Below are 15,383 nucleotides of genomic sequence, written 5' to 3' on the forward strand. Positions count from 1 at the left end.
TCAATCATAGTGGGTTGAGGTATTTGTTTGACCAACCAAATCTAAATGTCAGGCAAGCTAGATGGTTGGCCACCCTTAGTGAGTTTGACTTCGAGATCAGATACATCAAAGGGAAGTAGAACCATGCTGCAGATGCTCTTAGTAGGAAGGTAGAGGTAAATCATATAACAGTTATAAGCTCTTATGGGACAAAGTTACAGGATATGATTTTGCAAGCAAGTCAATGGGATGAAAAATACATGGAGATCATGCATAGCTTACATCAGAGAACAGGTATAGGTGAAGGTACAAGTACAGGTGCAGGTACATGTACAGGTGCAGGTATAGGTACATGTACAAGAACAGGGGATCAGGATGCAAACTATCGTCTCATGGCAGATGGCTTGGTGAGGTTTTGAGACAGGATCTATGTGCCAAATTGCAATGAGCCCAAGAAGCTTATCTTAAGGCAATTTCATGTGAAACTATATTTGGGTCATCCAGGATATCAGAAGACATTGACGGCAGTGAAGAAGTTTTACTATTAGTCGAATATGAAGAAGGAAGTGGTTGAGATCGTGGCTAGATGTTTGGATTGTCAACAGGTAAAGGTGGAATGCAAGCATCTAGGTGGTCTACTACAACCTATTGTGATTCCAAAATGGAAATGGGAGGTCATTTCCATGGATTTCATGACAGGTCTTCTGAGGACAGTGAAGCAGCATGATTTTATTATGGTCATGGGTAGCAGGTTGAGCAAGGTATCTCACTTCAATATGGTAAAGACTACGTATTCAGCTAGTGAGGTAGCTCACGTGTTCATCAGAGAGAGAGCGAGACTACATGGTGTTCCAAAGAAGATTGTGTCAGACAGGGATGCAAAGTTCACTTCCAAGTTTTGGAAGGAGCTATTTGCAGGCTTGGGTACAGATTTGGCCTTTAGAACAACTTATCACCTATAGACAGATGGTTAGACAGAGAGGGTCAACAGGTCTTTGGAGGATATGTTAAGGATGTACATGATGCACCATCAAAGGAAATGAGAGGAGTATCTTCCATTCGTTGAGTTCACATACAATAATGGTTATCAGGAGTCCTTGGAGATGAGTCCTTTCGAGGCATTGTATGGAAGAAGTTGTAAAACTCCCATTAGTTAGAGTGATCTAGTGAACAGGGTACTTATTGGATCGGACATGTTGGCGGACATGGAGCAGTAAATGCAACTTATAAAGAAGAATCTCAAGGCAACACAGGATAGACAGAAGAGTTATGCATATTAGCACAGGGTGTTCAAAGAGTTTCAGGTTGGGGAGCATGTGTATTTGTGCATCAAGCCCAAGAAAAGGTCTTTGCGGATTGGTTCATGTGCCAAGTTGGCACCATGGTATTGTGGGCCTTTTGAGATCCTTTAGAGGATTGTACCAGTGGCATATCGACTTGCACTACCTCCAACAGTGAAAGTCCACGATGTTTTCCATATTTCATTGCTTAAGAAGTATATAAGGGACGTTGATCATGTTATTGATTGGTCTATATTACAGGTCGAGCAAGAAGGAGAGTTCTAGCCAGAGCCTCAGTGCATACTACATCGGAAACATCTCATGCTCAGGAACAAAGCCATAAAGAAAGTTAAAGTGAAGTGGAAGCACTTTGGGCCTGAAGAAGCTACATGGGAGATGGGAGGAGGCCCTCGCGAAACAAAGGAACGTGATGATGGATAATGTTTCCCAGATCCTTCAACAGTTGCCCATCGGTAGCACATCCACATCCAGCAGCCACTATGGAGGCACCACTCCTTTTCAGGTACAAGTAAACTTTGACATTCCCATATTTGAGGGCCAAATAGATGTAGATGTCGTAGATAAATGGTTAAATTTGCTAGAAGGATATTTTTATGTTCATGATTTTTCCAGTCGGAAAAGTATTACTTTTTATCTTCTCAAAATCGCCCCCCACGTCAAGGACTGGTGGGAAACCTACTGTGAGCATAAGGATGAAAGTACACCCTTGTTATGTGGAATTTTGCATCTACGGATAAATACAATTTCCTAGGTGGGTAGCTACACCAAGAACAACAAAATTAAAGAGTTTATCCTTTTTCTATAGAAGATAAATAAGACAAGGGAGCTACTTGTTATCTTTCACTTTCACTTTGTCTCCTTTGTATGGCTCCCGTCGCTCCTTCTCGAACTAAATCTGCTCGACAACCATCAATGGATCGAAGATTCGATATTGGCTTTCGATGGTGATCAATGGACTAAAGATTAGGTAGCATTTGATATTGGGTCTGTAGCCATCAATGGACTGAATATTCGATATTGGGTCCGATGGTAGTAAAACCATGATTCACAACTCTGGCATGTCATTTTCCCGCACTGTGAAAAGTTTGGGGTTGAGAGGGGGTTTGGAGTTGGGAGGGATATTGCAAAGTAAAATTAAAGTTTAAATTTTTAAAAGTGTTGAATTTTCCAATGTTCAAAGAATAGATACAATAATTTATTTAAATTATTTACACTTTTACATATTTTAGTTGTATTTGAGAAATTAATAGGATTAATGTTTTTGTTTGAGATATTAGGTGGTATCTATTATAATAATAAAAATAAAAATATTTTAATTTTAAAGTTATGTTTTTAGGTAATGATTTTGTTATTAAAGTTTATGAAGGCAAAATGTGAGATGTTGGAAGGAAACAAGTGCTTTTAACCTAGTTGTATTGAAAACATTTAGGTGTTCTTGCATATTAAGTGGGTAAAAATAAATTAGAGTATATAGTAAATGGATTTAATAGTTAAAAACAAGTGTTACTTTATTAAAATTCATATGTTAAATTTGGAAGGATTACACAAAGCTTTAGCTCTCACAGTTATCCAGCTCTTAGTACAATCCCTCACTGCTGCTCATAAACATAATAGACAACTCATATGCCTTCTCCTCTATCCTCCAAGCCTCCTATTTCCTTGCGCAGTTTTCCCTGGCTGCTCCAGTTGTAACCTTGTGTGACACTGATCTCACACACTGCTCCAACACACTGTAAAACTACGCAAATCTCAAGGAATGAATTCCTTCTGCATGCAAGAGATTTTCTTATAGGAAAATTCTTGCAACTGATAGTACATTGTCACTGCCTTTAATCTCAACTAGGTCTTTGTCTGAATTAACATGCATGAGTTATTTATGAGAGAATATTCAGTTATCTGGAGTGCACTAGTTTCATGCATGCATGCATTAACTGACTGAACTCACAATTAGCTCCTCAAACTGTTTGGAACTAATTTAACTGGACTTAACTCAGTTAACTGAGCTAACTAATTACAACTCAAATACAACTCATCCTTATCTCCTTAACTAAGGCATAACTTCCTCAATCAAAGGGATAACTGTTGCATGACTTCACAAAGACTTCTAGCTTGAATTTCTCCAACTAATTAACTCAAGATGAATTAATTAACTATTTTTCAAGCAACTGGTGAGACTAAATTCGAATTTTAATTATCAATTTTAATTCAAGGACAAATTAAAATTGGAATATTCTTGTTGCCACATTTCAACACATTTCAATCATGTTTCAACATTTCAATACAGAAACTTGACTAGTATGAGGGAGTGTTTTTTTCTAGCATCTTAAACAAAAACCCATTGCATGTAAATTGGAGCTCAAAAATAAGATGGGTTCATATCCGTAGTGTTAAAAGTATAAGGGAAGGTTGGTTGTAAAATGATTTTCCCATGATGAGGGGATAAACTTTCATGATATTTTTTCCATAGTTGTTAATTTAGCATCTATCAAGTTTCTATTATCCATTGGAACAACTTTTCATTTAGAGATGAACATATGGATGTGAAAACAACATTTCTACATGGTGACATAATGGAGGAGATTTGTATGACATGGCCAAAACCCTATATTAAAAAATGTAAAGTGTAATTGTTTTGCAAAATGAAAGTGTGTTTATATGGTCTAAAACAATCTCCCAAATTCTATTTCAAAAGTTATTTCTTGTAGCTACTAGTGGTTTCTACCGTGCAGATTTCAAAAATAATATTAAATGTTTTATGGATTTGTTATGCCTATTTATTGAGTGATTAGTTTGAAAATAATGCAAGAGTTTTTTAACTTGTTACACTACTAAAATTTCTCCATATCCTTTACATTAATTTTTATGCATTGTTTTTTATTGCAAATGTGTTTATTTAGCTCTCTACACATTATTATTTCAATAATTAGTATAGGAAGTGTATTCTACACCTTTGCTTCCTTTCATTCTTCAAGCTCTTCACTTGGAAAATTAGATGAACTTATTTTCCAACCAAAATTTTATTTTCCTTTTTCTTTTTATGTTGTTAATGTTCCTTTGTCTTCATATGGGATACTTCAAAGATAACAATTACTTGTAGATTCTTTTCATTATCATCTGACTAATATCTCATATTATCCATATTAATTTTAGCATAGTCTATTCGAATGATGAGATAGTTATTTTATGAGTAAGCTAATCTTGTAGAAAAGGGACCCCAATTTCAGGAAAAACGAAGTTGAACATGGCCAAATTTTCAGCCATGGTCAACTCTATCCAAGTTCCATGCAAGAAAAATCTTTTCCCTAGTGTTTTTCTCAATTGTAAGTTGATTTGTATGCTTAGAAAACCATTTATAATTTTGGACTGATTGGAACTTTGACTTGTTGAGTTTCTAAATTTAGATATGGCAGAGAAGCTTGCTACAAAATTATCCTACTCCATTTTTTATCTTATAGTGACATCTTGTTCTCTTTCATTGGCTACAAATGTCTCAACAATATGAATGTGGTTAGCACACCACCTGATTTTTTCCTTAGGAATTTGGACTTGTTATAGAGGAATTATTTTTAGTGGGGCATCTACATCCTTGAATATGATCCTGGTCATTTATGTTCCAAGAATCATATATATGATATAAATCTATTTGCATGTGAGCATATAATCTTATCACTACCATGATGTAATGTAAAATGCTTTTCAAGGTTCTTACCGAAATCATCAAACCTATTCTGATTGTGTATTCCATGATTTGGTGCACACATTATAAAGTCAATTGTTGAATTCTATGCACAATCCAAATTTGGATGGCCTATGTATTAAAATTTTGTTTAAAAGAAGTTAATATGATAGTCATCTCTGTATCCCTAGTGGTTTTAACGGAAATAAACCTAAAAGCACCCTAAAAATAATAATGACAACAAGAACATAAAAATGATTTATTTTACCATTGTAGTAAACTATAAATTGATAATATGTTATTGAACCAACACCTGCTAGACTCGTTATCCTTTATAATTGACTTCTTCATACCCTTCAAGATGTCGTCAATGAAATTATTCATGAAAGAAACTTATCTAAAGGATTTCCACAATTTCAAGATGGAGGAAATTCATTGCCAATCTTTAGGCCTCTCCATGTAGGCTTCACCCCATTAACTAATATCTTATCACGTTCATTCATAAAGGGGGCTTTAAAACTGTGAAAAATAGAGTCAATTTATTATAGGTATTGGAGGGGTTGATGTGGGGTGTATGGGGGGTGAGAGGTTTATACATATTGGGGAATATAAAAAGGGGCATTTCATAAAAATAGGGGTTATTTTTATTAGAAATATGAATTGGAAAGGGGGTTCAAGAATAAGATTTTGGGAAGTTTTTATCAATATCTAGCGATAATAGGGGAATTATTTAATATCCCACAAATACCGGAACTATGACAAAGGTTGACTTAGTGGAGATGTCGTGGGCTTCTCCTACTACTCAAGTATATGCAATTCTTAGATGATTGGACCTTGGGAGTCAAATTGGTCATTAAATGATTCTACTAAGCTATATCTAGCATACATGATAGGCACCTTAGATTGTTGGATATGCTAAATATAGAACATATTTTTATAAAAAAATACTTAAACATATCACATATGTTAATACTAGTAACTCTAACTAAAATCTTCCAAGCTTTGGAGAACCATGGTTCAAAGAGGCTCATAAGAAAGTTAGGAAAAGTAGTTACAAAATAAAATCCTTTGTTTAATGATTGAATAAATAGACCAACCTTTCTTGGATCAAATTCTATATGATGATAATGAAGAAAAGATACTTAATTAACATTATTTGCTTTGATTCCATACATGATTCTACGTATGGTTTTATAATTATAGCCAAAATTATGAATGGAATTACCTTCTTTTCACATATTCTTGAGTTCATTAGGTGTGAATATAGTATCATACTTTCTTGAAAAATGATTCGTAATAACATTGAAGATAGTTACATATATAAGCATCCTTAAATTGGCTATAGGGTCGAGCACTAGATAATTAAGCTAAGTTCAATTATTGTGCCTCCCTTTAACCTTGACCATCCAATCTCCATGTAAACTAAGACTTATCACTCAAGTCTCCCACCACCACTTAAGTGCAGCACCACTCTCACAAGTGCCCCTACAATTTCCTCATGTTTGTTAACCCAACCCATAGTTATTGCCTATTTATGTTCACTAGCTATGAGTTAAAGAGCTATGCTAATATGAATGTTATATTTCTTAAAATACGGTGTGATTCACTTGTAAATAAATCCATCTTCACGATCTTCCAAGAAATGGTTGATGATGGAAAAGTCATGACAACTTTACAATCGACCCATGATCCTTGAAATTAAGAATAGAAGAATCTTGGGGTAATTCTTAGTGAACGTTGCAATTGTTAATAAACCATCACTTAATAATTTCTAGAAGTGATATGAAGCTTCACCAAACTTACCTTATAAATAACCTTAATTGCAATAATGTGCAAAGTGGAAAATATACAAACATTAAAATTGTTCGAACATCTAACATAGTAGCTACAACATAGTCATTTAATACACTTAAGTGCTACACAAATACATAAACTAAATCAAAACTTAAACTCAACATAATACTCTAATACCATAAACTTAGAAAAATTGCCTAAACAAATAATGTTTTAAAAATTTCTTTTTAAAATAAAAAATAATTTTGAAAAAAAAAATTAAATATAATTAATTCAATTCTAAAACATATACACTTAAAAAAAAACACATAATATCCATAACAAAAATAGACCCCATTTTAATGTATAATAATAACAAAATAAAATTTAAAAGATAAGTGCGTACATGAAATTTACAATCAATATTATGAAAAAATTTAGACACAATGTGCGCTTAGATACTGGATCATACTTTGTAACCGCAAATTATAAATTATAGAAGCTTACCAATCAAACACGATTATTTAAAACCGTATATGAGAGAGAAGGTCGCATTTATAAACTATGTGTCGTTTTTCTTACAGAATTGTTTAGTCTATGGGTGGTAAACAGTTCACTGGATTGAAAACTTAAGAAGGGGTGTAATGAGCGACTGAAGGTGCTGAGTGGGGATGCGAGCCGAAAGCAACCAACCAGGTCGCCACATCCATTTCATAGCCTATCAATGCTAAGCAAGCATGTTCAGAAGCCAATGCATGTCTTGCTTGCCCATTATTAACACCACGTTTTTACCCCAGTTGAAAGTTGTCCTTCTCTGAGCGACCATGCATGTTTCACTACTCGACGTGCTTCTTTCCACTGCCACCTATCAGCAGCTGAGTCTAGAACCATTCAAGCTATCCTTATGCTAACATGCTCTATCCATTTTTCACTGGCCTCTCATCCTTTTGAAGCCATTATAAAACCATTTTTGCAGTAGGGGAGAAAAGTTTCTCATTTCTCCCCTGCGCGCCCTGGCGCAGGGCTGAGTTTTTCACTCATAAGCTGGTTGTTTATCGTTTTCACTTTTCCGCTCTTCCTTTTGGTGTTTTTTTACTCTGGCTCGTTCGGTTAGTCTCGGTTTTGCTGGAGGATAAAAGACGCTCTCCCCTCGACATGCGCTCGGTAGAAAGGTTAGACTCTCTGTTTCTCAGTTTATCTTCTGTCTCTATTTAGCTTGTGGGATGTAGTTATTTTTGGTGAATCACAAGAGTTTGCACAGTCACAGTGATTTTTCAAGTTGAAAGCTTTTTGCTCTGTTGCCTTAAAAATTTAAAATGGGAAGAGAGTCTGAATTATGAATAGGCCTTCTTAAGTTCTTTTGCTCAAGGTTTGGTTTACTCAGCATGTTTTAAGTTTTTCTCTGTTCAGGGTGTGGTTTTTATTTAGCAATGTTGTGGGTAATCATACAAAAATTGAAGAGTTTCGTAGTGATTTATAAACCCTATTCAGATCTTCGAATTAAGATAGGAGCCTGGTGGTGTATCTTTGAAATTTAATGTTGCTGCATAGTTTGCCAAGACCAAACATCTAGTTAACAACATGCAAGGAGCAGAAAGTCTATCTGCAAGCCTTGGTAGAATACTTGATAGGGTCTGGTTCTTGCCTTAGGTCATGAGCTTCCTACTAAACTTTTTTCCACCAAAACAATATCCCTGGTGTTTCTAGGCCGGAAACCCATTTTACGAGACCGGAAACTAAAAGTCCAAAATCGGCATCTAAAAAATCGTTGAGCATGGTTATTCAAAATTCATAGGGATTTGCGGAAGGTACCTAAGGTGACGTGTTTTGTACCTGCGGAATAAAGAATATAAGCTTATCCCATTTCTGTCATCTTGCCTATATAGGTGTCATAAGCCTTAGTTATTATTCCTGGACAACTGGCTTTATATGTTTCCGCGCCCCTCTCGGAAAGTGAGACCATCCTTCTCGAGTCTTCCTGTCGCATGATCCTTTGTCAGAAGAGTCTTAACTTCCCTCATTTGGCACTACATCACCCAGGTCTTATGCTCAGAGACCGGTCCGATGCTTATTTATTTCTGGTACTAAATCCCAATTCGTAAATCTACCCCTTAGTCAATTATCCCTAGACAGCTGGCTTTTTTCCTTCCTGAGTCTTCCTGTTGCCAGAACCTTTTGTCAGAAGAGTCTTAAGTGCCCTCATTTGGATTTTCTCATTCGCATTTTATGTTCAGAATCCTGTCAACTGCTCATTTAGTTTCTGGCAAAAAGTACAGATTCGGAAATCTATCTTGGACAAAAGGTACTATAGTTTAGCCAGGGGGAAGATTTTGGAGGCGTATGGAGGGTGGGTCTGATGCATCGGCCACGGAGGCCATGGTACTAGCAGCAATACAGGCTGAGAAGGAATGGGGAGGTGCCACGTTATTTGGAGGATGGAAATCTACTCTGGACGACGTGGTGGTCCTGCCATCAATGCCTAATGCTGACAAGGATAGGGAAGGGTTACAAAGAGAGCAACCTTTACGAGGGGGCAAAAAGAAAAGTGGTTTTCAACATAAGGATAAGGTTATGCATGAACATACAAGCCGCTACAACAAGGCTCACAATATTTTCAAAACCACCCCACCACCTGCTGCATTAAAATCCACTTGACTGAGCGTATAGAAAGCCTACAGGAACTAGCTTTAGTGGGCAGATGGCATTTCCCAGATATGGATGATGCCACAATGAGAAAATGGCTTGAGGTTCAGTGGAAACCATTGATTGGATATATTCCCATTGTTTCAAATCTCATGAAGGAGTGGTACTACTTTCATTTCTTAAGTGTCAGTGATGTAGAAACCATTCTGATGCACCCCTGGGTTCATAGAAGGAGCTTCCTTGCTCTCCACAGATGGTATATCGGGTACAACCCTTTGAAAAACACCCCATCGAATAATTTAATTTGGGTCAAGCTCCCCAACCTTCCCCTGGAAATGTGGTCTAAGGAGACTCTAACTGAGATAGGTAATTCCATTGGAAGATTCGTCTATGTTGACCCAAGGTGTCTTGGGGAGAAAGACAAGCGAATAGCGTGGATTCTTATAGAAAAGGCATATAGGGGAGGGTTTCCTGACCACATAGAGATTGCATGGCAGGACTTAAAAATAAAACAAACACTGGATTTTTGGGGGCATCCCCTTCAGATGTTCTACATGTCACAGGACAGGACACCTAATTAAAAATTTCTCTCGGCGCTAGTCTCTAAAAAGAAGATTGTTTCATGAAAATCTCTGGGTGAACTCTCCCCTGTCTTCTGAAAAGGAGAAGTTATCTCCCACAGCGAGTTTGTCTCCGACGGAATTTGATGCTATGCAAGATTTTAAAAAACTGGAAAATAGTTTCAATTAATCTCCCCAATATTTCTCTCAAGACCTTTCTCAAGGCCTCGATAACAGGCCTGAAAGTTCGTCTAGGACTGGATGCAATGTTGATAATAAGATTCAAACTATTCTATGTACGCCTCCCCTGGAACCGAATGACGAAAAACCAATACCTCCTCCCCCACAGATCATCCAGCCTTTCAAGGACTATACTGTGGGTTCCCAAACCATCTTCATTTCATCATCTTCGCCGACGCCCAGAAAAATCCCACCCTCAAAAGGCAAAGAAACGATGGTATCTGCCACCCCTCTAAATTCCCCTGTCTCACCTCCAACTAATTTGTATGACAGCGACTTAGATTTTCTTTTAAGCAAGAAATCTTTGGAGTTGGAACCCTTAACCATCCATAAACCAAGAAAACCTACGCCTCCTCTCATTATCCCGAGTTCTGCAAAAAATATAACGGTGAGAAAGAAAATCAAAGGAGGTAGTAGACATTTTAGGGGGAGGACAAATGATGCAGACAATGGGGTGAGAAACTTGTCTCTTGTAAACGTTCCCATCATTGATATGTCAGAGATACAGCCTCTTAGAGCAAGCGTGGCTGAAAAATCTCTCCAATGACCTTCGTCATATCTATGAATATAAGAGGTTTGGGAGCAGACCTCAAATTTTTGGCGCTAAAGAATCTATTCCACTCAGCTCAGCCAAAAATTATTTTAATACAAGAAACCATGCATAGCAAACATGTGTATATTTCCTATTTTAGAAAGATGTTTCCCTCATGGCATCTGGTAGCTTCGGAAGCAAAGGTTCTTTCGGGAGGGCTGGCGGTTTTATGGGATACTACATGGATTAGAGCCAAAGCTTATAAATGCTTTGCGAGCATTCTCATCTCAGCATCTATTAGAGGAAAATACTGTCCCATTAACATCTTGAATATCTACACCCCTTATAAGAACATGATTCCTTTCTGGGAAAAATTATTTGCCTCAGAAAATTTTGATAATGATTCATTGATGATTGCAGGCGATCTAAACGTAACTCTAAGCTTAGAGGAACGATGGGGGAATCGCAGGAAGAGAGACCCGCTCGCTGATCGCATTAAATATGAACTCTTGCACCAGAATCTGGTAGATATTCCATCCAAAATGATGCCTACATGGGACAATGGAAGAATAGAAGAGGCGTACATTTCAAAGAGGATTGATCGGTTTATTGTTCATGTCAACATTATTGATAAAATGGGCATGCCTTACTCATCCATTGAGAATGTATTCATATCCGACCATAGACCGATTTATCTCAGCCAGAGGGAAAAGGGTTTTAAGAATGGGTATCCATTTAAATTCAATAGATTATGGCTAGAAGATCCAGACTTCAATGAAGTCATAACAAATACATGGAAGGATTTATCTGCAAAAGATACGATGCCCCCGTTTATGACTTTCAGATACAAGTTGTCCTCCATGAGAAAGGTAGTCAAAGAATGGAAAATTAAAAAAAGACAGGTGGATAGATTGGCCCTTCAAGAAATTCAGAAAGAGTTGAACAGTGTATCAAAGGCTTTGGACACCAACTCACTTCCTTTTAGCATGAGATGTCGCATAAAAGAGCTAGAAAGGAAAAAACAACATTTTTTGAAGCAGGAAGAAGCTTCATGGAGACTCAAGAGCAGGGCGATTTGGCTCAAGGAAGGTGACAGGAACACAAAAATTTTCCACAAGTATGCAAATTCCAGGCATGAGAAAATTCCATATGGAAAATCAGTGACGGTCAGGGGGGCTTTCTCTTCTCACAACAAGAAATCACAAAGGAAGCTGTGAGGCATTTTAAAAACCAATATAAAAGAAGGGAGGAGGGCAGGTTTTAGGATATCTTATGGGGTATTGATTTGGTCCCACAAATGTTTGATGATGGAAAAAATGAACGCCTTTTCCAGCCCATAACAGAGGAAGAACTTTTAGGAGTTATGAAGGCTTTTAAGAAGGATAAATGTCCTGGCCCAGACGACTGGACAATAGAATTCTTCATTCACTTCTTTGATATCATTAAACAAGATTTGTTGAGGATGGTTGAAGCAGCAAGAATCTCAGGCTGCATACACCAAATTATAACTTCCACTCAGATAGCTCTTATCCCAAAGAAAATGGAAGCGGAATCCTTTCAAGATTTTAGGCCGATTTCCTTGTGCAATATAACTTTCAAAATCATCACAAAAATTATTGCGGAGAGGATTAAAGAGACCTTAGCCTGTTTTCTAACAAAGGATCAGCATGCTTTTTTAAAGGGAAGGAATATTTTGGATGCAGTCGCTAATACTCAAGAAAGCCTGTTTACTATGCTCTCAAAAAAATCTGAAGCTGCCATTCTGAAAATTGATTTACAAAAAGCATATGATTGCTTAGATTGGGGATTCATTAGATGTTTATTAGCTAAGATTGGCCTGAAATCAAATTCCATAAGCTGGATCATGGCATGTGTAGAGAACGCAAACTATGCTGTCATCATAAATGGGATTCCTTCTCCTTTTTTTCAGGCGGAAAGGGGGCTGCGCCAAGGATGCCCCCTCTCTCCTCTTCTGTTTATCCTGGCAATGAACTCTTTGAGCATTCATATTAATAGGGCAGTTTTTGAAAACAGGTGCAGGCCCGTGAAAATCTGCAGGAACAACTACATCTCACACAATTTATTTGTCGACGATGTGCTCATTTTTGCAATGCTTTGCAGGGTCTCGTGGATATGTCTCAATGACATTCTAAATAGGTTCCAAAGTGCTACTGGATTACAAATAAACAAGTCTAAATCCATCCTCTTCCACAATGACGTCAATATGGAAACAGTGGTATGGATTTCTGGGTTGTTTGGGGTAGAGATGAGGTCTATCAAGGATGGTTTAAAATATTTGGGCTTTTAGCTAAAGGCAAAGGGTTACTCTAAAATGGAGTGGCAATGGCTAATTGATAGATACTATAAAAAGATATCTTCTTGGGAACAAAGTGTCTATCATTGGCAAGAAGGATTGTTCTAACACAAGCTGTATTAACGCAACTTGCCGTATATTGGGCACACATTTTTTTCTCCCTGCAAGTATAATCCAGAAAATGAACAAGATAACTGCAAATTTTATTTGGGGAGGCAAATCTGAACAGAGAAAATATCATCTTATTAGTTTGGAGAAGATCTCAATGCCGAAGATTTCAGGAGGTTGGGGATTACTGGATTTGAAGACTTTTGGGAAAGCACTCCTGTGCAAATCTCTGTGGAGAGGAATATTTGGGGAAGGGCCTTGGAGCATTACTATAAAAAAGAAATATATGAAAGGCAAAGACATGGAACACTGGTTCAGAATAGGAAGGATCGGAGCCATGTATGGGTCAGCTATATGGCTTAGTTTTCGCAAAATAGAGCAATATTTTCTAAAGAATCTAAATGGAGCTTACAATCTGGCAGCAGAATCCTCATTGGAATAGACCCCATCATGTGCGGACAAGAGAGTATAATCATTCCCAAAAGGCTTTTAATTTTCTTCCATTGAAAAGGTTTTTTTACATGGGATAAGCTCATTGCAACATGGCAAGGCCCACTTCCTCTATGGAAATAGGCCATTGATCTAGGTATGTCAGAGTTCTTGGCAAGGCTATGGAACACTGTCAGGGATGTTTTGAGAAGCTGCGGTTTTCATCGGTCTAGGCTGGAAGATTATCTAATCTGGAAGGTGCCAAAAGTAAATGTTCAGGTATGTGTAAAGGACATTTATTTATATATGATTGGACAAAGGACCATGAACTCTAGTCCCATGTTTCCATCAGTTTTTTGGAAAACAGGGTGCTCTCCCAAATTAATATACTTTTCATGGCTGGTGTTCCACAATAAAAATCTGTCCTAGGAAAATCTAAAGAAAAGGAATTGGCATGGGCCGAGCAAATGCTTAATGTGTGAAGCAGCCGAGGAAACAAATTATCATATGTTCTTCCAATACCAATCTTTTCAGAAATTATGGCACGATCTGGCAATTTCATATGGGTTTCCTCTTGTTTATCATCCTTCTACGCACGCAACTTTTGAATGGTGGAGTGGGCAGAGAGAGTCATGGAGACCAATAATTATCATTGTCTTATGGTGTGCATGGAAATGGAGGAACAACATAATTTTGTAGGAATTGTAACCTGATTTTCCAACCATCTCTCGATTTCTTTTGCAGATCGCAATCCTAGGAGAAACGATTTCCATGTGAAGGTCCATAAATGCCTGAGGAATTCCTCCCTGAAGGTGCATGGGGGTTTCTATTGTTGCCTCGGCCCCTTGGATGAGGATTGCGTGGATACCCTTTCTGAGACATGGAAATTCCCCTGGAATTGACTCTCTAGGATTTTACAGAGCCGAATCTATCCCTGAATTCAATTGAGAATTTCTAAAAAGCTGAACATTCTGATAAACTGTTTCTCCTCCCTAATTAGTTTAAATATATAACAAAACACAGACCAACTGTAGTGTGTAGTCTGTATTGCTACTTGAATAGTTTATGAAAGCAGGTCTCACTCAAGCCTGGCCCCTTACAACTGTGAGTACGGGTGGGACAACATTTAAAGGGTAGAGCACGAAGTTTGTCTCAGACGGTTTGGAAAAATATTATTTGTTTTGGGATTAGAAAAAACTAAAAAAACACTCATGCACACTCACAGTAATGAGTGTGACAAATTTAAGAGGCCGAAGATAAACTGTGTTGCTGCTTGAACAGTTTATAAAACCAGATAAAGGCATGGTAAGGACAGGGTTTATCTAAAATGGTTTGGTTTGGAAAATCCCATTTGCTTTAGGAAGAGGAAGGGAAAATACTAATGTTAAGGTTGGTTTAGTTGTGAGCAAATTTAAAGATGTAGTATATAATTTATTTATTTATTTTTAGTATTAGGTAAATAATTTATAAATAAATATTTTAAAATTGTTTTATTAATAATATTTTAAAAGAAATGGTTGGCTTGGAATCTTTTAATTTTTGGAAAAAAAAGATAAAGTGTATAGCATCAACATAAGAATAGTGGCTCTAAAACAAATCAATAAGAACTTTTTTTGAAGGGGCATGACAAGGGGAAGAATTTTTTTGTGGGGAATTATTCTATTCTTTAAAGATAATCATTATTAGTTTAAAGCATGATTTGGAGAAAGGTTAAATAATTATGTAAAATGGATGGCGCTAAAAATATTATTGTTGTTAACAAAGGTAAAGGATTTAATAATTTATAAGTGTTTGTTGATTCTTACATTATTATCATATGAATAAAAAA

General features: G+C 36.9%; 1 protein-coding gene across 1 annotated transcript; it reads left to right on the forward strand.

The window, feature by feature from the left end:
- Positions 1-10,868: 10,868 nt before the first annotated feature.
- LOC149184399 (uncharacterized) lies at positions 10,869-11,921 on the forward strand. The gene has a single exon (XM_089415323.1). It carries the CDS (start codon positions 10,869-10,871, stop codon positions 11,919-11,921), a length of 1,053 nt encoding a protein of 350 aa, XP_089271449.1.
- Positions 11,922-15,383: the final 3,462 nt, after the last annotated feature.

The sequence above is a fragment of the Pinus tabuliformis genome, chromosome 3_2 (assembly GCF_031772625.1).
Source record: "Pinus tabuliformis cultivar Carrire ecotype Pingquan chromosome 3_2, CPIR1, whole genome shotgun sequence".
In the NCBI taxonomy this organism is placed as follows: Eukaryota; Viridiplantae; Streptophyta; class Pinopsida; order Pinales; family Pinaceae; genus Pinus; species Pinus tabuliformis.